This window comes from Nomascus leucogenys, chromosome 3, assembly GCF_006542625.1.
Source record: "Nomascus leucogenys isolate Asia chromosome 3, Asia_NLE_v1, whole genome shotgun sequence".
Classification (NCBI taxonomy): domain Eukaryota; kingdom Metazoa; phylum Chordata; class Mammalia; order Primates; family Hylobatidae; genus Nomascus; species Nomascus leucogenys.
Window position 1 is genome coordinate 116,316,899 of NC_044383.1, and position 23,996 is coordinate 116,340,894.

Consider the following 23,996-nt stretch of genomic DNA (forward strand, 5'->3'; position numbering starts at 1 on the left):
TAACTGTTTGTGCTAATGCTCTCCCTCCCCTTGCCCCTGTCCCCCCAACCGACAGGCCCCAGTGTGTGATGTTCCCCTCCCTGTTTCCATGTGTTTTCATTGTTCAGCTCCCACTTATGAGTGAGAACATGTGGTGTTTGGTTTTCTGTTCCTTTGTTAGTATGCCGAGAATGATGGCTTCCAGCTTCATCCGTGTCCCTGCAAAGGACATGAAATCATTCTTTTTTATGGCTGCATAGTATTTCATGGTGTATGTGTGTCACATTTTCTTTATCCAGTCTATGATTGATGGGCATTTGAGTTGGTTCCAAGTCTTTGCTATTGTAAATAGTGCTGCAGTAAACATATGTGTTCATATGTATTTATAGTAGCATGATTTATAATCCTTTGGGTATATATCCAGTAATGGGATTGCTGGGTCAAATGGTATTTCTGGTTCTAGATCCTTGAGGAATTGCCACACTGTCTTCTATAATGATTGAGCTAATTTACACTCCCACCAACAGTGTAAAAGTGTTCCTATTTCTCTACATCCTCTCCAGCATCTGTTGTTTCGTGACTTAATAATCACCATTCTAACTGGCATGAGATGGTATCTCATTGTGGTTTTGATTTGCATTTATGTAATGACCAGTGATGATGAGCTTGTTTTCACGTTTGTTGGCCACAAAATGTCTTCTTTTGAGAAGTGTCTATTCATATCCTTTACCCACTTTTTGATGGGGTTGTTTGTTTTTTTCTTGTAAATTTGTTTAAGTTCCTTATAGATTCTGGATCTTAGACCTTTGTCAGATGGGTAGCTTGCAGAAATTTTCTCCCATTCTGTAGGTTGCCTGCTTACTCTGATGATAGTTCCTTTTGCTGTGCAGAAGCTCTTTAGTTTGATTAGATCCCATTTGTCAATTTTGGCTTTCATTGCAGTTGCTTTTGGTGTTTTAGTCATGAAGTCTTTGCCCATGCCTATGTCCTGAATGGTACTGCCTATGTTTTCTTATAGGGTTTTGGGTTTTACATGTAAGTCTTTAATCCATCTTAGTTTAATTTTTATATAAGGTGTAAGGAAGGGGTCCAGTTTCTGTTTTCTGCATATGGCTTAGCCAGTTTTCCCAGCACCATTTATTAAATAGGGAATCCTTTCCTGCTTGCTTGTTTTTGTTAGGTTTCTCGAAGATTAGATAGTTGTACATGTGTGGTGTTATTTCTGAGGTCTCTGTTGTCTTCCATTGGTTTATATATCTGTTTTGGTACCAGTACCATGCTGTTTTGGTTACTGTAGCCTTGTTGTATAGTTCGAAGTCAGGTAGTGTGATGCCTCCAGCTTGGTTCATTTTGCTTAGGATTGTCTTGGCTATATGGACTCTTCTTTGGTTCCATATGAAGTTTAAAGTAGTTTATTTCTAATTCTGTGAAGAAAGTCACTGGTGGCCTGATGGGAATAGCATTGAATCTATAAATTACTTTGGGCAGTATGGCCATTTTCACAATATTGATTCTTCCTATCCATGAGCATGAAATGTTGTCCATTTGTGTCCTCTCTTATTTCCTTGAGCAGTGGTTTGTAGTTCGCCTTGAAGAGGTCCTTCACGTCCCTTGTAAGTTTTATTCCTAGGTGTTTTATTCTCTTTGTAGCAGTTGTGAATGGGAGTTCACTCATGATTTGGCTCTCTGTTTGTCTATTATTGGTGTATAGGAATGCTTGTGATTTTTGCACATTGATTTTGTATCCTGAGACTTTGCTGAAGTTGCTTATCAGCTTAAGGAGATTTTGGGCCGAGACGATGGGGTTTTCTAAATATACAATCATGTTGTCTACAAACAGAGACAATTTGTCTTCCTCTCTTGCTATTTGAATATGCTTTATTTCTTTCTCTTGCCTGATTGCCCTGGCCAGAACTTCCAATACTATGTTGAATAGGAGTGGTGAGAGAGGGCATCCTTGTCTTGTGCCGGTTTTCAAAGCGAATGCTTCCAGCTTTTGCCCATTTAGTATGATATTGGCTATGGGTTTGTCATAAATAACTCTTAATATTTTGAGATATGTTCCATCAATACCTAGTTGTCTTTCCTATTCTTAAGTTAAGCTTTGAATAGATTGCTCAAGCAAGATGATTCCCATAATATCACATTACTCACCTGGATGTAATTTCCCACTCAGATTTTAACAAATTTTCTTTGCATTTTTCTTAATTTACTAAAATTTGGTTGCCAGACATTACGATTTTTTTTTTTAATGCACTTTGCCACACAAGAGACGATTTGCATCCCTGGAAGCAAACTCTGAGACAAGGATTTAATTGCAAGTAGTTTACTTAGGAGGTCAAGAAAATATCAGTAGGCAAGTGAGGAAGTGATGCAGGGAAGGGCAGGCAGCCAGAAAAAGCTTAGTTGTCAGCTGGTTACCACCATGGACAGCAGGAACACAGACCTGCTGGGAAGACTCTGGGATTTCTTGTAAATTGCATATCTCAGAGTTAGCCCACCATAGGGATGAGGGAGCTGAACTATTGAAACACCAATTCCCTTGAACCACAGAGTGAGGCTGTACATGTTAATTCCCCAGCACATCCTCCCTGCCACACAGCAGGGCAAGCAGCCAGAGCCCAGGGAAGTCCTGCAGGAAATCAGCACAGATGAGACAGGTGGATCAGGCTGGTGTGTGCTGAAGTGAAGCTGTGGGCTGTGGCACCAACCCAATGCCTATTCCAGATGCCAGGCAGTCCCCAAAATGAGTGATGTGCTGATGTTGCTTTTGATTCAGAGCTTATATAATAGGACTAGCATAAGTTAACAGTGTGAGGAATGAATGTCATTTTCCTGTCATAGCATTATTTTAAAGGTCACCTGCTCAGAATAGAGCCATGGGCAGCTAATGTTCCATCACCCTCATTCCCAAATTTGGCTTCGTATCAGATCCCCTGGGACTTCCTTAAAACTCAGATTTGAGGTCCTATCTTAGCCCACCACATTCTGCCAGGCTAGAGCTTTGGAGTCCGGACTCAAATATTTATGTGAGCGTCTGTCCCCCTGCTCAAAACTCAGTGACTTTCCGTTACTCTTGGAATTAAGACCCTAATTCTCAGCATGGCCTACAAAGCCTTGTGTCATCTGGCCCCTGCCTAACTCCTGCTTTGTCTCTGCAGGCTCTTTTTTCAACCTATGCTTCAGCCACCCTGTCCTGAGATACCCCTTTTCCCTCTGTCTAGATCCTCTCTGCGCCATCTCTTAGCTAATCTCTCATCTTTGGGGTGTCAGATTCACTCTCCTTTCCTCAGGGAAGCTTTATCTGATCATCCAGATTTTGGACTAAGTCCTTCATTACATGCTTTCTCATCACACGTCCCAATGCCGTTGACATTCTTGGGTAAACACCTCTGTGTACTTTGCTTGATGATGTGCTCCATAAAGGCAGGGGCCATGTCTTTTCTTACTCTCCGAGTTGCCCTAACCTGAGCACACGCCCTTGTGTGCAGTAGTGACCTCGAACCATCCATCTGTCTTCCGTGGACAGCTATCAGTTATGTAACTTAAGAGGCAATAGCTGTGTAACATTTCTGTTCAGTTAAAACTCCTACACTTTGAACTGTGAGATCACCACACCAGATACGTAAGGAGTGATTATCAAATGATGAGATAAATTCCCCAAAAACATACCTGCACTCTCTCATTAATTAGAGTGGTATGTCCCAAACTGTTGTTGTTTAGTTTCCTGGCCCACATAGAAAATGATACCACAGAAATGACAATGTTTGTGTCGAACACCAAAGAAATGGATGAGGCTGCCTACCAGTCACCAGAGAGGGATGCAGCGGGCTGTGGGGATCAATATCTCAGAACACTTGTACCCTAGGATTCAGGGCATCCTCATAGGGAAGCTCTGCCCCATATGAAGACGGTCCCACCCCGAATGTACCTGTAGGTATGCTGAATGCTTGGATCTCTTTTCCTACAGAGACTTGTCAAATGGGTGTGAGTGAAGGGAAGTCCCAGTGCCTCTAGATAGAGATGTGAGTATGTGGTCCTTATAGACAGAAATGTGAGTATGCAATCCTATCCCAGCGATCCATTTATTCATCAGAAGTATGAGGAGTGCTTTCGTGCCAGTGCTTGCTGTGAAAAGATGCTTTCCTCACTGTGGACAGTGGCAGCTCATCTCTGCCCTCATGCTGCTCCTAGAGGCAAGATGTTGAGGCATGGGCTCTACCAGTGAGTAGAGTAGCTTTTCCTGGGGACTGATAACTTAAATCTCTGCATATCTACAGCTGAGTGAAACAATATATGTGTTTCTCTATATGTCTTAATAAAACTGTGGGTCTCAAACTTTGATTTGCACCAGAATCATTTGAGATGCTTGTTAAAAATGTGGCTTTTGAGGCACTGCTCCCAGAGGTACTCATTCAGGAAATGGAATTCTTGTGTTCATAAAAATGAAGGCACAGGGATCTTCATTTTTAACAAGCCCTCCCAGGTGACAGATGCAAGTAGTCTGTAAATCAGGCTTTGGGAATCACTATTGAATGAAAACACCCTTTTCAGGGGTAATACTTCACAATGTGTTACTAGTTGGGAAACATCAGGCGTCCATCCCACATAGCCTTGTTCTCATGAAATCTATTCTACAGCTGCTTATAATTGTGTTCTAAATTAGTACTATCTCTATTAAAAATCACTTAATGTTTTGAGCTCCCATGTTGTTTAAGCCTGCTAAACATCAGCCACAGAAACACAATAAAGCATCTTTAAAATGCCTGCCAAATGCTTAGATTACCTTGCAAGGCAAATGCCCACTGCTTAACTGGTCTAATGGCAGAAATCAGTCTGTTCAGTTCATTATAGGCCATTAAAATGGCTTCTCAAGTTGTAAGACCACTGTTTCCACTACGAGAACTACATAGAGCGGTTGCAGGAATTGCAGCCATTAATCTGGTTTATATTTTTAGCACGAATCCAATTTTGCTAGTTAACACCGAAAGCCAAGTCTGTACCCTGTTAAACAGATAGGAAAGTAAGCTAACATAAAGTATGAAGCTATAAGCGTATATAAATCTATTTGCTTTGCAAAACTATCACATCAAGTAGAATAAAATCAATTTAGAGCCAACCATTCTAAAAGATTACAAAAGTTAATTAGTAAACCTTGGGAAGTTGGTTTTTTGTCCCCTGAGGTCTTCTGGGCCCAGAGCTTCATGTTGAATATTGGAGAAAGCAATTTCAATGACTAGGCATTCTCTGGCTATTGTAAAACCTCTTCTCCCTTTTTGTTGATGGCTTCCAGGTATGAATTAGGAGCTCTGGAAGTGTTTTCCTATTCCAGCCTTGAGAACCTGAGTTAAATCTGTGTAGTTGTTTGTGTACCCCAAAGAGTAGCTTAGTGTTTAGTTAAAACACTCACAGTTCTGATGCCAACCACTGTGACACCAAGGCAGCCATTCGAAGTGCAAGGATAAGATGACTGTGTTATTGTTATATGCCTGTGAAGTTGTTGGAACAATATTGTAACAGGATCTTACTTTATCTCCTTGAATATCACCAATTTCTGACTCAGGAGACCCTTTTCTGTAGAGTAGAAAAGCAGTGACATCTGTTCTCTTTTCCACAACAACAACAACAAAGTAATAGAGTCTCACTGTTAAGAGACATCATCTTTATTTCCCAAACCTCACCTGATTGGTTAAGGCTTTTCATTTAATAAGAGGATTAATTGCCGACTGAGTTTTTCTGGAGGGTTTTTCCTTGTTATCTTGGTAATACCCACCTCATTTATTCATTATATTCCTTTTATTGTATTCTTTCACTAGCGTATGGTCCTTATGCTAAATTATAATTAAATAGGCCTGTTAACCAAAATGTTTTTATTCATTAGATACACAGTAAACCATGTTTACCTCTCCTGGGTGATGTTTATGAAAACATAATTCAGTAAAACCATTACTGTTGTATCATCTCAAAAGGAATTTAATTTTAAAAACTCTTTATTTGAATGTTACTCATAGTTGTAGAAGTTTTAGTCCCAAGTCCTACTGGTTTTATTTGCCATCTTTTTCTGAATCCCTTCGAAGGTGGTGACCTCCTTGACCTGAAGCTGCTCAAGTACAGTCGCTTTTCATTTGTACGAGGCATTTTGGAGGCAGTTCAAGTATTCTTTTAAACTTTCTGTAGAGAATGTAGAGATTCTCATTCCCTTATGTTTTTACCTGCGAGTAAGTCACAGCTCAGAAACTTAAAAAAAAAAAAAAAATGCTGGGAGCATGCAAAGAGACATTCTTTTGATGGCCAAAACAGAAAAACTACATTTTTTAGAGCTCTCTGGTAGTCATCGTCACTGCTTGTTACTGGGGAAGTACAAGTCTCTTTCAGTTCTGCAAAGGCTCCATGAGACTAGAATAAGCTATTTTGAAAAGAGAAGGGTGGCGTTATTTTAAACCAAGCCAAACTAAGGAGTGAGCTTTCACACTTGAGCTGCTGCAAGGTAGCCATGTCTCTGATGCTGGGCCAACAATAACTGTCAATCCGAGCTTCCTAACCTGGTTGGCAAATATTTCAATCTACATGGCAATCTGCATCTGCCTCCTTTCATGCTGGATTTAAAGAGGTGGCAGAAATTGATAAATCCCTAAATTGGGGCAAAATAATTTGTTTTTCAGTATTTTTTAACAGACTGGGACTAATTGAAACGTAATTGGTTAGAAAATGTTTTTATATGACAAACAGACTTGAAGAAATACAGCTGCACATATTCAACTGCCATCCTATGCATTTACCATTCTAATGTCTGTTTTACTAATATTTATCACAAAGCATAATTAGAGTAAGACAGACCTCTAAAAAGTGACACATAATTATGGAGAAAAAGAAAATGCTGAGTCATAAAGAATACATTTTTCCATTTAAGTGGATTCCACTATCTTTATTAAAAGCCAAAAGTATTCTTGAGTAAGATTTCACTATGATTGTATTTCCATTCAGTACAACTGAAATGTATTGAATTGAATTGAATTGTATTGAATTGCAACTAAAGAAATATTGCAGTAAATGGCTTCTTGAAAATTCTGAAATTCCAAGAGAAATTGCTGTTTTCCATGCACTTTTTTTTAGGTGCTTTTACCTATGTGGGTGCATTTAATCTTCATAATACCTTATGTGGTGTAGTTACCATCATCACACCTTCATTCTACAAACATGGAACCTCTTTTGGTTAGAGGCCACATAGCTAGTCCATACAGACCTGGGTTATAACCCAGACAGTCTGACTGTAGTCTATGCTTGGAACCATTATTCTAAAAGCTATTTTAATAGTTGAAGAAAGAAGGTTAATTAAAGAAAACAGGTGTCAGTAGATAATTTTATCCTAAAATGTAAGTAATTTATAATTAGGAATAGCTGCTGTGCATCATGCTCCTACTTAAGTGCCTGGCTCTGTGCTAAGTGCTTTCTATACATTATTTTATTTCTTTCTTAACATGCCCCTCTGAGGTAAAGGATTTATTATCCTTGTTTTACCAATGATGTAACTGAGAATTAGAGAAATTAAGTAACTTGCTGATGGTCATGTAAACCTAGTGAGTAGCAGAACTAAAATTTAAACCAGATCTCATCACTTCCTAAGACCATATGTGTAACCACTATTGCTGGGCTGCTTCCTCCATGTTAAGATTCACGCACCCAGCTGCAGTGTGGGTAATCTCAATGCTTTGAGAGGGTGAGGCAGGAGGATTGCTTGAAGCCAGAAATTCAGACCAGCCCTGAGCAACATAGTGAGACCCTGTCTCTACAAAAAATTAAAAATTAGCCAGGCATGGTAGTGCATGCCTGTAGTTTCAGCTACTTGGGAGGCTGAGGCTGGAGAAGCACTTGAGCATGAGTTTGAAGTTACAGTGAGCTAATGATGGCACCACTGCACCCCAGCCTGGACAGTGGAGTGAGATCCTATCTCTTAAAAAAAAAAAAAATCGCACACTTGTGCCTAAACAGCTTGTACCCTCTTTTGAAATGAAATTGTTGATAATGAAAAATGTTGAGCAAGGAAAGCAGGTCAGGAAATGTTTAGGTTGACAATAATTGTGATATTAAAATAGAGCATGAAAATATTTCTGGTTGTCATTTTAAAAAATCTGTCAAGAAGCATATCTTTTACTGTGCTCCAGAGTGTATTGTAACATTATCCCAGAGTTTTGGCATTCTGATATAATCATATTTTGTCTGTAATTGGAAGACTATGTAGCTAAAATAACATTTTGCTTAGGAAGTTGAAATTCTAGAACAAGGATTTCACTTTTGTGTAGAGAAAGATTCATCACAGTACATATTCAGCCAGAATTTGCATAATGAAATTCTACCTTATAGTAGAGAGAAATAATGGTTGTCCAATTGAATAAACAATTTTTCTTGTTGTTTTTTTCTTTCTGAGACACAGTCTCACTTTGTCACTGAGGCTGGAGTGCAGTGGTGCAATCATGGCTCACCGCAGCTTTGACCTCCAAGGCTAAAGTGACCCACCTGCCTTAGCTTCCCAAGTAGCTGGGACTACAGGCGCATGCCAGAACGCCTGACTTTTTTTTTTTTTTTTTTTTTTGGTAGAGACACAGTCTCACTGTGTTTCTCAGGCTGGTCTCGAATTCCTGGACTCAAGCAATCCTCCTGCCTCAGTCTCCCAAAGTGTTGGTATTAGAAGCATGAGCCACTGTGCCTGGCCTCAATTTTTATTTTAAATAAAATGTAAAACAAATGAGAATACGGAGTCAGGCTCTTCCTTCCTGACCTTATCAATGAAAGACAATTTGGAATAAGTTTATGGCACAAAAAGCATGTTTCCCTTAACTTCATGTATCATACTTTATTTTAGAAAAACACAAGTGTAAAAATAAAAAACGATTGAATCCAATTACAGATTTTGGTGTCAAGAAGAACGGGTGCTGTACTCGCCCTGTGAATTTAGTCTTAATTTCTCTACATTTCTGTGGCTATAATAATAAACCTTCCTTCAAGGCGTGTTATAAAATATGGGGCATGTAAAAAGCTCAGTCAGTCTTTGGCTCATACTGTGTTCTTAAGAAGTGAACTTTTCTTATTAATATTAACTGTTTCCACATGTCTGGATGTGCTCGATTAAGATTCTGCTTGCTCCAGTGGTTCTATTCACCCATCTGTTTCATAATGCCTGTTCTAGGAGACTGCGCAGATTGACCCCGTCTTCCACCTTTCCACTCTCTAGCTAAAGGAAACAGCACATAGAACCACAGGGGTATAGGTGCTTTTAATTTGAAGGAATTTGCAGAATCAATACATTAACCTGAAATAAAACATTCAATAAACATTTTTTGTGGAGTTCTTCATGTTTGGTAAAAATACATATCTGTGTTTATATATTCCCAGGTTTGTATGGGTCCAATTTAATGAAGTGTCATGAGTTAAAACTGGGACAGTGAAAACTGAACATGCTTCTATAATGAAGCAATATAAATTATGTAAGAGTACATAGCTTCCATTCTGCTTCTCTTTTGGGATAGGTTATGTCAGATCCAGGCATGAGGAAATTTTTTAGGTCAAAGATTTTACTTTCTTATTCTATCTCTGTTCCCTCTTGGAAAGTGATCTTTTTCCTGGAGTTCAGAAAATAAGTAATTGTCATTGTATTCAGGCATAAGAAAACAAGGGAACTTTTTTCATAGCTCAAGTCTTCTATCTTTACTTTAACAAAGCTTATTTTAAAGGAATAGTATACTTTAGTAAAACCACAAAAGGGTAACTGCTTATTATCAGTGGATAATTGTGATCCTGAAAACTGAAATATACAGAAAATTTTGACTTTTTAGCTTTTGGACTCATGATGTTTCTCTCTCTATTTAAAAAATCAACTACTCATCAGAGCTTCTAGAAAAGCCACAATAATTGGAAATTTGCTTTTTTTGGGAAATGCCAATTTTAAGTTATATGACTGTAGTGTATGGTTTTTAATAATAATTGATATAGCCATCTACAAACTATTTGTTGACCACAGTACTTTCTGGGATAGAATTTGTGCACTCAATATTATTTCCAATTTAATATAAAACAAATTTGGAAGTTCATAGAAGTTAATTTTAGCATGGTAAGCTAATTTTAACATGTTGTAATTACCGAGCATAGCTGCAGCATTATTTTTACATAGAAAACACAATTTTTATCAATACTTCAACTAATGTTCTTTCTCCAGTTATCAGTGATATTCTTACATTTGTTTTTACTATAGCTTCATCCTTCTACTTTCCATGGAATAAGAGACCGTGTTGCCATTTCATTGGTTTCTCTTGGAAAAAAAAATAATGACTCTCCCCCATTTTCAAAAGAGCAAGTATACTTCAGCAGTTGTAGCAAGTTGTTTTTAGCATGAACTAAGCCGGAGAGTTCAGATTCAAATGACATTTCGCATTTGCTCCTGGAAATGATCTTTCTTAAAAATAATATCTCCTCACAGGATGATCACTAATAAACAATAAATAATTTAAAAATAGCAGTAAAAATAGAAAACATGTATTTATTGCATGCTTACTGTGCTAGTGTCATTGTGTTAATTATTACATTTTCAAATGGAGACTCAATTAGTGCCTTTGTAATTAAAACTACAGAACTCCTTTTATATTTGATGGGATATTTTGTTTCAAATGTATTTGCCCTGTTATTAAAACTTAACAGAAGTATGCTCTGGATATTTAAGAAACTCACGTATATTTGTAACGGTAACAGCATGTATGAAACAATAGCGTATCATAAACACAGAATACTATAAAGCACTAAAGTGTGTAGGCCAGACAGCATATTCTGGATAGAAGAAATTGCAAAATGGGGTTTATTGTGAACCCTGAGAATGGAATACATTCGGGTGAAAAATTTTAAGTCCCTGAAACTTAAGAAAAGTAGTTCTTTTTTTTTTTTTTTTTTTTTTTTTTTAAAAAGAGCCCGTTTTTGCCCCTGACATAAAGAGAAAAGCTCTGAATTAAGACTGTAATGGATCTATTCCCTTTTGGAGCATCTCTGGCATGTTTAGTTTAGCATTAGGTTATTCCTGGTCAGAAAGAGGTGGAATCACTTCAGCTGGTGGACTTGACCTGATTAAGCCAGGAAAATCTTCCTAGAATGGGGATTGATTCCCCCGAGCCAGTCTTAGCCTCCGTCCGAATCCCAGTGCTGAGTAGTATATAGTGATGTAGTTCAATGGTGTGAACTTTCAAAACGTCTTCTTTCTTTAAATAGAAGTCTTACCAAACTGTGTAAGTAAAATTCCACATGAATACATGTCCCAAATTGTAGTTGAATTATTCAGTAGCTACATTGTCCAGAATAGTTCATTTTATTATCCTTAGCTTTAAATCTTCTTCCTGAATAGGAAATGAAAATTGATAATGAGGAAAATGGGCATTTATAGGTGTTATTAATTAATCGCCTTGTAGTAGAACTATATATCCTTTCTAACACTTGAGTAGCATCCTTTGGTTTAAAATTAAGAAAAGCAGTTGTTGAGATGTAGTTCTGAACCATTTTTTAAAAATGTTTCTCTTATAAAATATTGAAATGCCTGTTTTTCTCAGAGACCAACATGCCGATGATGTCAAAGAAGACTTTGAAGAGAGAACAGAAAGTGAAATGAGAACATCACATGAAGCCAGAGGTAGCCATTATAATTCTCATATTACCAATGTGTATTACTGCTAATATGAAACAATCAAAGCCTTAACTGGAATACAACAGTCTCTTTTATGTTAAAAATGAATTTTATTTTTTATTTTTATTGTTTTATTTCAGGTTCAGGGATACATGTGTGAAGGTTTGTTATGTAGGTAAACCCTCGTGTCATGAGGGTTTGTTATACAGATTATTTCATCACCCACGAATTAAACCCAGTACCTGATAGTTACCTTTTCTGATCCTCTGCCTCCTCCTGGCCTCCCCTGGCAAGTAGACTCCAGTGTCTGTCCTTTCCTTCTTCGGGTTCATAGGTTCTCATCATCTAGCTCCCATGTATAAGTGAGAACATGCAGTACTTTTTTTTTTGTTCCTGCATTAGTTTGCCAAGAGTAATAGCCTCCAACTCCATCCATGTTCCCGCAGAAGACATGATCTCGTTCTTTTTTATGGCTGCAAAAGATGAACTTTAAGTCTGGTTAACTAATAAGTTTGGTTAACTTACTCTTTTTTGCAGGCAGCAAAAGTTTATTGTTTAGTATCAATATAGTATGTAATTTTTTATATGGATTCATTTATGGTCTGTATTAACAGTCTCACATATTGGTACAGTATTGTACATAAAGTTTGGTAAGACATTCTCTTTGGACCTTGTCACACATTTTCTTTAGTATTGTTGATGTCATTTGCTTCCTGTGTTTAAAACTCAATTCAGAATGTGTTTTGAAATCCAGATAGAATATTGTCTTAATCTAATATCACAAAATGAAGAAAAAAATTCCTTGAGCAATGTTTTAAGTTGTATTGGAGGAAATAATTTGTCCTACATCTTTGTTAAAAATATATTGCTTTGGGAGGCCAAGGCAGGCGGATCACCTGAGGTCAGGAGTTTGAGACCAGCCTGGCCAACACGGTGAAACCCCATCTCTACTAAAAATACAAAAATTAGCCAGGTGTGGTGGCGCATGCCTGTAGTCCCAGCTACTCCGGAGGCTGAGGCAGGAGAATCACTTGAACCTGGGAGGCAGAGATTGCAGTGAACCGAGATCACACCATTGCACTCTAGTCTGAGCTACAGAGTGAGTGATTTAATTAAGCAATGAAGTTGTAATAACTGTTAGTCATAGTATAGATTGTATTTATAATCAAATGTAACAATAATTATTCATTTTTTATGAGAAAATGTCAGTCTGATTATGATTTTGATTGTCCCTGGGGACTTTGCTTTTCATGTAAACAGTTTTGTTTAGATTACTATAAGATTTGAGAATGGCACCTGATGGCTGTTTGCTTGCAGTGACCTATTTCATAAGTGATGTTTTGATTTCCATATCTGATTTTCCTAAAGCAATCATTTATGATTAATTTAAAAGTTACAGTCAGTGCTGTCTTCAGCACCCCTTATGGTGTTTATGTAGGACGGTGTACAAAGCCTATAAATGGTCAGAGTTGGAATCTCTGCTCTGCCACCTGCTGCTGTGTGATCTTAGACGTGTCATCACATACCTCTGAGTGTTTCTGTTTCGTTATCTATCTATCCAGGAGGATGATGAGAGTATACCTCCCTCATAAGATTGTAATGAGGATGAAGTACAGTCACATTTGTAGCTTGCTTAGAACAGTGCCTGGCACATAGAAAGTGCTATGCAAGGATTCGATTATTTAAAATGTTTCTGATTATGGAAAAAGGCAGAAAAATATTTAATTTATGAAGGTTTTGGTATCGGGGCTATTTTGAATTCTTAGACAAAAGCTTTGGCCTTTCTTTGGGAACGGTGGTTTATAAGAGGAGGTAAGAGCATGGCGTTCATTCAGGTCTCAGCTCTACCACTTCCTAGCTGTGTGGCTAGCTCTGGGCAAAGTACCTAACCTGTTTGTGCCTCAGTTTCGTCTTGTGTAAAATGGATGTAGTAATAGTATCTATATCATTGGATTATTGTGAGAACTAAATGCATCAGTGGCTGGAGTATTCACTCTTATTAATAGTAGTAGTATTGTGGAATAAGTATCTATTGTATGGAATTACCTGATCGTTAAAAGTTCAGATAGATTGATAATAAAATCTTCTAGGCTTTAAACTTGTTGAGGGAGTAATAATTTGATAACATATTTAGTTTCTCAGCGATCTTTTTAACTCAGTGTTTATTTAACTTTCCATTTTATTTGCTGGGCCAATTTTCATAATTTCTTTCTGAAAATTGTTTGCGTAATGGAGAATTTCCAGTTTATTAACATATACTATGCATGGTATTCTCTTCTTTTTCTTGGTAGTTTTATGTCTTTCTAATTTTTTTTCTTTCTGTTTTTCTTGATTTGAATTGCCTAAGTTTTTGTTTTATTATTCCTTTCAAGGAATCATTGCTAGGGGTCATATATAATTCTTAATTTTGTAATTTTTCAAGTCATTTATTTTTATTGTTTTGTTACCTGTAAAACCTGTAGTTCAATGTGCATGTTTTGCTTATTGTCCTACTTTTTGTTAGTGAAAGAGAGCTTCATAAAATAAGTTGTTTTGAGAATTATTGCACATATTTTTATAGGTGAGATTGGCCTATAATGTTCTTTACTTTCTCATCCAGCTTTAGCTTCCTAAAATCAATATAATTTTTCTTCTTTTTCACATTTCTGAAACATTTTGAGTAAGATTGTAACATAAAATTTATCTATAGTGAAATCATGTTACGATTCTAGGCTTTCTTTTACCATCTTTCTTAGCCTTAGATTTCTTTTATCTTTTCGAAATGGTTTTTCAGGAACCATTTTGTATGAAGGAGATTTGGATAGCACTTTGTCCAGTACTGGATAGCACCATCCAGTAGTTTACTGGTTGTCTTCACCTAAAATCCCGGGAGCTTTGGGCCGAAACCAGGCCTTACAGTATCTGAAGACGTTTCTCAGTGACACTGGGGACCTCTCAGAGCCTAGTCAGTGGGTTTCCTCCTGCCTCTCAGTTCTTAATAGAGCCCTGGCTGAGTGCCTTATATGGGGTTCCCTGGAAACAGACCCTGAGAGTGTTTTGTGCAAGAGGTTTGTTAGTGAGTATTCTTGGGAGCCACACCAGTGAGAGAGTGAAAGAAGCAGGATTGGGCAGACCAAGAAGCTGAGCTGTGATGTAGTTATAGCAGAGGCCTTAGCCCATCCCACAAGTTGCGCAGGTGGCCGTTCGGAGTTATCCCAGTTCAGGCAAGGGAGCCAGGCTTTTGTATCTCTAAATTGACCAATCCTCGGATGTTTGCTGGGAGGGGCACATGTCCTCGGGCAAGGAAGCTCCCTTTGGCTTTGGGCAGTTCCGGCAGAGGGAGGCAGTTTTGAGCATCTGCATTCCATAGGGAGGAGAATGAAGCCCTGGTTCTGAAGGGCGCAAATAATGGCCCACCACAGATGCACTGTATTCAGCCAGATGTTTGGTCTGTTTTTCTTTGAGGGAAAATCAGACAAAACAAAAGAAACAAACCAAAATATCCCTTTTAACTATGTGAGATTAGGCCACCTAAATTCAGTCTACTCTCTTGGTTTTGAAAATGAACCTGGCTCTTAAATTCAGTCTTCTTTTGTGATGTTTTGCCTGGGAAGTCGTGAGCCTTTTTGATTTTTTGATTCAGTCTTCTTTAGATCGAGAAAGCTTCCTTAAGTCATAGTTTTGATGATTATTAATACTTCTGCTTCATTTGTATCTTTCTTGAAGATAATATCTATTCTTCTTGGGCTAGACCCAAGGAATGATATCAAAAATGCTTAACAGGGGCCGGGCGCGGTGGCTCACGCCTATAATCCCAACACTTTGGGAGGCCGAGGCGGGTGGATCACCTGAGGTCAGGAGTTTGACACCAGCCTGACCAACATGGAGAAACCCAGTCTTTACTAAAAATACAAAATTAGCCAGGCATGGTGGCTCATGGCTGTAATCCCAGCTACTCAGGAGGCTGAGGCAGGAGAATCACTTGAACCTGGGAGGTGGAGGTTGCAGTGAACTGAGATTGCGCTATTGCACTCCAGCCTGGGCAACAAGAGTGAAACTCCGTCTCAAAAAAAAAAAAATACTCAACAGCTCATTTGGTAACCAACATGGCACAGGACAGTTAAACAGTTGTCTTAGTACTGGAGCAGGGTCTTGGAGGCTCCGTGCTGTAACAGAAGTTATGCTTAAATGCTGGATCTTGGGGAAGTCCCACAAGGGACTGACTGCATGGTAGGGAGTAACTATTACCAACCAATATGGAATTATTTTAATATTTTAACAACTTTGGCATTTTGTGATGTTGTCAACATGTTTTTCAAGTTGAAATAGCTCACTCAGTCTCTCGTTCTGTCGAATGTGCTATTTACTGCCTTTACCATGAATTTTAACAGCAGTGTCTCTTATGTTCCTGTGATTTCCTATATTGGCTTGTTCTCTTTTCATAGCCTATTTTTGTTTTATAGAGTTTATTTCCCCTTGTGCATTGCTAACGTCATGAAACTCTTCTATGTATAATTCAGTGCTCTTCTGATGTTTTCTAGAACTTTTTATCAGAGGCCTCATGGTAATTGTTTTCTGTTTGATCATTTTTGCATCCCAAGAAGTTTTCCCAAGGTCTTTTGTGAAGAACACTAAACGCTTAATGTTCCCGTTTGAGTCCTGGCATAATTCCTCTTTCAAACCCGAGGCTGAAGGTCAGGCAGATGTGCTCCATTCCGGAGCCTGCTTGTGAACCTACAGGTGCCCACCAGTGTTCATTCTCATCTCCACTCCTCCAGTGGCAGAAGCAGCCCTTTCAAACCTAGCCTGGCTGGGGTGGGAGAGAATGCCCCTTGCAGTGTGGGTAGCATTTATTCTAGAGGAGACTTGAGAAACCACCCTAAGTTGCTTTACAATGTCGAGAGGATTTAAGACTCCGTAGGTCCATGAGGCCTGTTTTGAGTCTAGGAGCAAATTGATTTAAAAGACACACACACACACACACACACACACACACACACACACACACACACACCACACACCCACCTCTTAAAAAGGGATATTTCCCTCCTCCCCCACCCATTTCTTCTGTTAATTCTGTTTAGTTCGGTAGAGTATGTGTAATTATGAGCTTTTGGGGACGATTCCTGCTATGCTGCTGAATTTGATCTTTGGGGACTTTAACTCAATACTTCCCTCCCTCCCTCCCTCACTCCTTACCTCTTTCCCTCCCTCCCTCCCTCTCTTTCTTTGCTTCTGTCTTCCCTACCTGAATAAGTAGCTCATTCCTACCATTATGGAAGGCCCATTAGTAAAGAATTGAATGGTTTGACCTTCAAATTTAAATTGTTGTATTCCTGGGAAAGTATGGTTTTGTTTTCCCTTCTGCAGCCACTGTCTCTCCTGGGTGCCTCATGTGAGAGAGCTGAATTCTATTTTATAACATGCCAGATTCTCACCTAAAAAGACAGGCTTGCTTTTTGCTTCCATAGCCATTGGTTTATTTTGATTATTAACCTTGAAGTGATCCTCAGTTATCTTTCATGCCTGAGTTAAGTGTCTTGCAAGTTATTTTTACCTATATTCCTTCATGCTGTGAATTCACTTATTTTACCCAAACACTTTTATTGTTCATCTTTTTATATTTGGTCACCAGTTAGTAACTCTTATTTTAAAAAATATTAACAGATGTATCCCATTTCTTCTGGTTTTATTTTTTCCTTTCATATTAAAAGCATATTTTATAGATTCGTGAAATGTTAGCCTAAGAGGGTTATTGAGTCATTTCCGTTTCTACTATTTCATGCCCAATATACTCCCAGTTATATGCGTTTCTTTCAACAGAGAAATATTATCTCCCATTTGCCAAATGCTTACTATATGCCAGATGCTGGGATAAGCATTTTAGAAATACCATGTCATCCTTATTACAATACTGTTAATTTGATTTAGCCAGGAGTATTTAGAGCTGGTCAGTGGCAGAGTGGGGCTTTGAATCCAGGTTTACCAGACTCAAAAACTGACCCTCTTGACCACAACCCTGTATTTGGTATTAGGAGGCAGGCGATCGAGCATCACTTCTGGTGCTGCTGCTGCCTCACAGTGTGGCTTTGAGCCGGCAGGGCTGGGCCTCCATTTCCTCACCTTAGGGATAGCTCCCTCAAAGCATTGTTTTGAAACTAAACTGAGACAAGGCATTTGAAGATTCTGGTTTCACTTTTGCCACTGGCCTAAAGGAACAGGAATGAGTCAGAGCAAGTGGTAAGCAGTAGCTGGTGCTGCGGCTTCTGGACTTAGCATTGTTCAGGCTTGGAGAAGCAGGGAGCAGATTGGGATCTGAGTTTGCAAGCGGCAAGGAGCATAATGTGTACCTCCTTTTGTCTGGCACTTACCCTCCTGGGTCAGCCTACCACATGATGGTTCTGTTGGGCCCTAATGGGAACAGTCTGGTAGGAAGCAGGTTCTTACCCTCCATGGTATTGGAGATGTTTCTTTCCACCAAAAGACCTCATATTTGGTTTAGGTAGTGTTCCCTATGTTGAAGATTTATTGTCTTGTTTCTCCTGAAACACCAGAGGATGTTTATTTCAGGATCGTCTTTATTTGAGAAGTTTTTTTTACAAAGGTATTTTCTCTGCATCACTTTCTTCTACCCTAAGCCAAATCAGGAATTTTAATACCTGTACTCAACCAGAAATGAGAGGCATGTGAGCAGATTTGATTTGCAGATTTCTACTTTGGATAATGACATTATTATTTATTAAACTTCATTTCGAACAAGTGTAGGGACAGAGGGTAAGCTTCCCCTCTGCCTTCTCTGAAGGTTCACTGAGATGACTGACAATAGATTAATAGGAGAGAGAGGCATACAGAATATATTAATGTGCATAAACGTGGGAGTCCTGCAAATATGAGATTCAAGGCCAGTGGTTGAAGCTTGTGACCCCTTTTCATAGAGGAAAGGAGAATAGGGGTGGGATTGGTATAGGCAGTTGTGAGGGGTAGTATATCATTTTCAGGAGAAATGAATGAGCCCAAAGAACAATGTCCTGGGACAAAATTTCTCTGAGTTCTGCGGGAGGTTGCAGGAAGGTGAGGAGCAGAACTTCACTGTGAACAAATGTTGTCTTATTATGTAGATAATGTCTCTTGGGTAATCTCTTGGAGATGCCCTGAGAAGAATAGATGAAAAGTCTCTCTGGGCATGGTGATGACTTTTAGTGGTTAAATCTTTCTTGGCTATTTGATGAGACTTCTAAGTTGGCAATTGCATTTCTTTTGGAAAGAAGTTTTCTTAGTCAGATAAGGAAATTCTAGAGAGTTTCTCTCTGCACATGGGAAAGAAGGGATCACAGAGACCAGGGCATGGGGGAAGGTCAAAGGGAGACCTTGCTTCTGAGGCATACTTCTGAGGTCTTTCAGTTCCTTTAATTCGGAGCATTTAGCATGCCAAAGTGCCACATTTTGGGTCATTGTCCTCTGTAGCCTAACAAAAGTCTGCAAGTATATGCTGTATTTATATAGCCTTCGAGTTTCTGATACAGTACAGTGCTGAATAAATAATTGCTGAATGAAGAACTTTCATACAGCAAACAATAGAGGCAGGCCTTTATCACTAAGAATCAACATTAAAAAAAATCCCTTGTTTGCTGCTTTTTTACAGGGGTGAAATAATGAAGTCAAAGATCTACAAACTTATTTTTCTTACTATTACTCCCATCTATCATTTTCTTCTGATATTAACGAGACCCAGCAATTGATGTTGTTTTAATGATATATTATTATTAATATAATAATAAAATATTAATATTTTAATATTAAATTGCTTTCCAAGTCACCAAAGTGAGACTTCCATTTTTTTGTTATTTTTTAGTAACATTAAGTAGTTTATTTAATACCAGCTGCTAGTTTATATAACTTTTATTATCCAAATAATACATGTTTATTATAGAACAATTAGCAAATACAGGGAAGCAAAATGGAGAAAATCAAAATTACGTGTAATTTTATACCATTTTCTGAATGTGGGGACCTACTTTTTTAGACTGTTTCTATCTGAAATGTTGTACAAACTACTTTGTAACCTGCAGTAAGTATTTATACTTCTTGCAACATAATACTAAATAATATCTCTGTGGATGGATGTAGCATCACTTAACAAACCAATCCCCTACTGTTGGGTTATCTAGGCTAGTTACTTTGTATTTCTGACTGTTAAAAATGTTTTTGCAGTAAACTTTAGTAGTGATTAGGATTAGGTGTGTGTGTGTGTGTGTGTGTGTGTAATATAAAACACATAAAAGTGGCTTACGTAAGGTAAAAGAGGCTTATTTCTCTTCCACATAAAGGAAGTACAGAGCTTGGTCCAGGATTTAAATGGTACTTAACAGTGTCAGGAAATCAGATTCCATTTATCTTGCTGCTCTGCCTTGCAGAGCACCTATTCCCAACACCATATCATGGTTAGAGGTGGTTGCTGGAAGGCTAGCCATTAAAGTACTATTCTACCCAGCAGGAAGGAGGAACATATTGGGGGAGTGGTGGTGGGTGTGCTCTCAGCCTTTAAGAGCACTTCCAAGTCCAATTAGCAGAACTCATAGGATATTGTAGATTCCACTTCTGCTTATGTCCATTAGTCATATGGCCACTTTTAGCTGGAAAGGAAGCTGGGAAATGTAGTCTTCGTCTGAGTACAGTTACATACATACCAGAGACCCTCCACTGTAACTGACTTTGAGATGATTGTTAGCGTTCGTGCTTCATTATTTTCTTAAGATGAACTTCTAAACTTGGAATTGTGGAGTCAGTAGATGATAACTCAGAAGGCATCGTTTCCAGGTAAGAAAAAAGACTTTTGCCCAAAGCTGCTTCCTTGGAGTGTTTTCTGGTTTCTTTAGCATACCAGTGCATGATGAAGATAAGAATGGGAGACATTCTTTTATCACACTGAAAAGTGCCATCCATCCGATCTATCCAGAGAGCATCTGCTGACCCTGATGGAGGTGCACAGGTGCAGGGTCGGTAGAGGCACCTCTTACTGGGGCTTTGCCAGTGAATGTTTGAAATTTGAGTATAAAAGAGATCCTAACAGTACATTCCTTATACCATGCAATATCTCATGGCATGTAGGGCCAGGGATATTGGTGGTGCTGTGTTCTAAGACTGGAAGCCATTTTTCAGCTGGTCCTGTCTGACTTGTAGGTAGATTTGGATCTTCAAATTTGGCACACAAAAATCTTTTTTATCTTTTTTTCAACAAAACATTGGTCTTTATGCCTCTTATGCATGACTAGAGGTCTTTAGTGTCTGTCTCTTTCTCATACATATGTATAGGCCTCACTGAGAAAAATTTTTTAAAGAAAAGTAGTGAGTATTTGATTAAACGTTAGACTGAATAATTTGTTCATAAACATAATGAATATTATTTTTTTCTCTGCAGTATACTGTGTGCATTTTAATGTACTATCACTTTTCTCTTAATTCTTATCTTTTCCACTGTTGAGGATGACAGCTTTGGTTCTACAAATGAAATTTATCAGATTGTTGAATCAAGAATCAGGAAGGATGACCATTCCTTCCATATGGTAATTTTAGTTATTCGCTGTCAACCTAAAATATTTTTACTCACTGTGGAAGCACACAACCCGAAACCAAGCGGGGCAAGTGAGAAAAGAGTTTGACCACATACCTTTGGTCAATTTTCATCACGGGAAACTTCAGAAATATAGAAAACTTCTTAAAAATTTTCTTTTCCATGCATGTCAATGGTTTGAGAGGAGAGTGGTACGAAATAGGGTCCTAGGCAAAGAGAGGTGGCTGAAATGTCTTTAGAACACGAGGCTCTGTTTCCCGAGGCATATTGTGCACATTTAAACCTACTCTTCCTTACTCTTGGCACTGAACCACCTACTGGAGCCAGAGTCTATTTGCATTTATTTTAGCCTATATCATAACATGTGAAAATAAAAACCTGGAGTCACTTTTCTTTGCAATTCAAGGAATGCAGTACAAATTTGCTCAAATGAAGCTGCTTTCTTTATTCCTTTTGGATTAAAATCATAGGAGGTGGCATGCTCTGTGGCTGATAACATCAGTTAGCGAAGAAGACTCAGCAAAAGGAAGGAAAGTCTTAATGCGAAGGATGCAGAGTTGGTACTAGGATTGGAAGAGTATATATGTCTAGGCCTATTTATAGTTTTGTTGAAAAAAAGATAAAAAGATTTTTGTGTACCAAATTTGAAGATCCAAATCTACCTACAAGTCAGACAGGACCAGCTGAAAAGTGGCTTCCAGTCTTAGAACACAGCACCACCAATATCCCTGGCCCTACATGCCATGAGATATTGCATGGTATAAGGAATGTACTGTTAGGATCTCTTTTATACTCAAATTTCAAACATTCACTGGCAAAGCCCCAGTAAGAGGTGCCTCTACCGACCCTGCACCTGTGCACCTCCATCAGGGTCAGCAGATGCTCTCTGGATAGATCGGATGGATGGCACTTTTCAGTGTGATAAAAGAATGTCTCCCATTCTTACCTTCATCATGCACTGGTATGCTAAAGAAACCAGAAAACACTCCAAGGAAGCAGCTTTGGGCAAAAGTCTTTTCTCTCACCTGGAAAAGACTCCTTCTGAGTTATCATCTACTGACTCCACAATTCCAAGTTTAGAAGTTCATCTTAAGAAAACAATGAAGCACAAACGCTAACAATCATCTCAAAGTCAGTTACAGTGGAGGGTCTCTGGTATGTATGTAACTGTACTCAGATGAAGACTACATTTCCCAGCTTCCTTTTCAGCTAAAAGAGTATATATGTCTAGGCTTAAAGACATGCAGAGGCAACCACAGACATAAGGACTTTGGTGTTTTTAGTCATTTCCTTAGAATGGGTTAGTTATTTTTCTAAGGAATAATGTTTAGAACATTAGAAATGAATTGTGAATAATACAGCTTTTAGCAGAAAATAAAATGGAAGAGTAGGTCTGCAGTGATAGAATGAACAGTGCTGAGTGTTAATAGAACATAAACAGTAATAGGATAAAGACTATGGCTTTGGAAAAGACTAATTATATGGCATGCACTCAGGATACAAATTACAAAGTCAGCCCTATTGTTTTACTGTAGTGTAGAATTGGAAATCTTACCATTTCATATAAAGCTGTCTTATAAAATATGTACAAATATTATATTTCAAATAATAGCTAAGCTCTTTAGAATACCTGAGATTAAAAAGATGTTTCTAAGTTACTCCGTATTTTGCTACACAAAAATTCCTTAAACTCTGGGCAATTCAAAAAGAAAAAGAGAATAAAAACAGACTGTTTCTGGTTTATATACTTGGTTCATAATAGATATTCAGTAAACTGGGATGAGGACCTGCACCTTTGAGGTTGATTGGATGAAATGTGGAAAGAGGGATAATGATGGCTTTTTAAAACATATTTGAAGATTTGAAATGTTTCATGTGGAGCAGACACTAGAATTTTTCTGTATGAGCTCAATGAGGTAGTACCAGGACCAGTGGGTGTCAACTCCAATAAAACAGATTTTTGACTCAGCATAGTGACTTTCTAGCATTCAGAGCAATTCAAATTTTGGATTAGGCTAGTTTAAGAAGAAACTGATTAGAAAACTATAACAGAACAATAAGAAATAAATTTTTTAAAAATTTACCACTTACAACAGCCTCAGGAAACATCTGATACATAGAAATAAATTTAACAAAAGATGTACAAGATCTCTACCTGAAAATGACAAAATATTAATGAGAGATATTAAAGAAGAGCCAAAGAAATTGAGGGATTTAGCTTCTTCATGGATTGGAAGACTCAATATTGTAAAGAAGTCATTTCTTAACCAAATTTATCTACTGGAAATTTGTCTAGTAGAAGTATATTTGATGGAAAGCCTAATCTAAATCTTAGCATTTTTTTTTTAAAAAAGCTAATTTAAAATTGAAAATGCAATAGCCATGGCAATCTTGAAGAAGACCTACATCACAGACATCAGTATACTTAAAAAGTGATAGTAATTAAAGCTGTGGATTGGGATAAAGAGACCAGTGGGACAAACTATGGAATCTGAAAGACATTGATATTTATGTTAAAACTAGCACTGCAGTACAGTGGGGAAAGGATGGTCTTTTCAGTAAATCATGGTTGGGCAATTAAAAATCTATGTGGAAAATTATGAATATTGATTCTTGCCTAATATATACACAAGACATAAATATCAGATGGATTGTAGATCTAAACGTGAAACGCAGAGCATAAAGTGTTTAGAGTAAAGCAGAGAAAACTCTCTTTATGATCTTGGGGTAAGCAAAGTTTCCTTTAACAGTCATATAAGACATTTACCATAAGAGAAAAAATTAATAAATTAAACATTTTACAGTTACTTC

At 38.0% G+C, this 23,996-nt stretch overlaps 1 protein-coding gene across 2 annotated transcripts in view; it reads left to right on the top strand.

Annotated features, from left to right (window-relative positions):
- L3MBTL3 (L3MBTL histone methyl-lysine binding protein 3) overlaps nucleotides 1–23,996 on the top strand; it is a 131,790-nt gene that overhangs the window by 90,383 nt on the left and 17,411 nt on the right. For both annotated transcript variants that reach the window (XM_030809664.1, XM_030809665.1), the window contains exon 19: nucleotides 11,562–11,641. In XM_030809664.1, coding sequence (XP_030665524.1) covers nucleotides 11,562–11,641 — 80 coding nt within the window. The remainder of the gene's footprint in view (nucleotides 1–11,561; nucleotides 11,642–23,996) is intronic.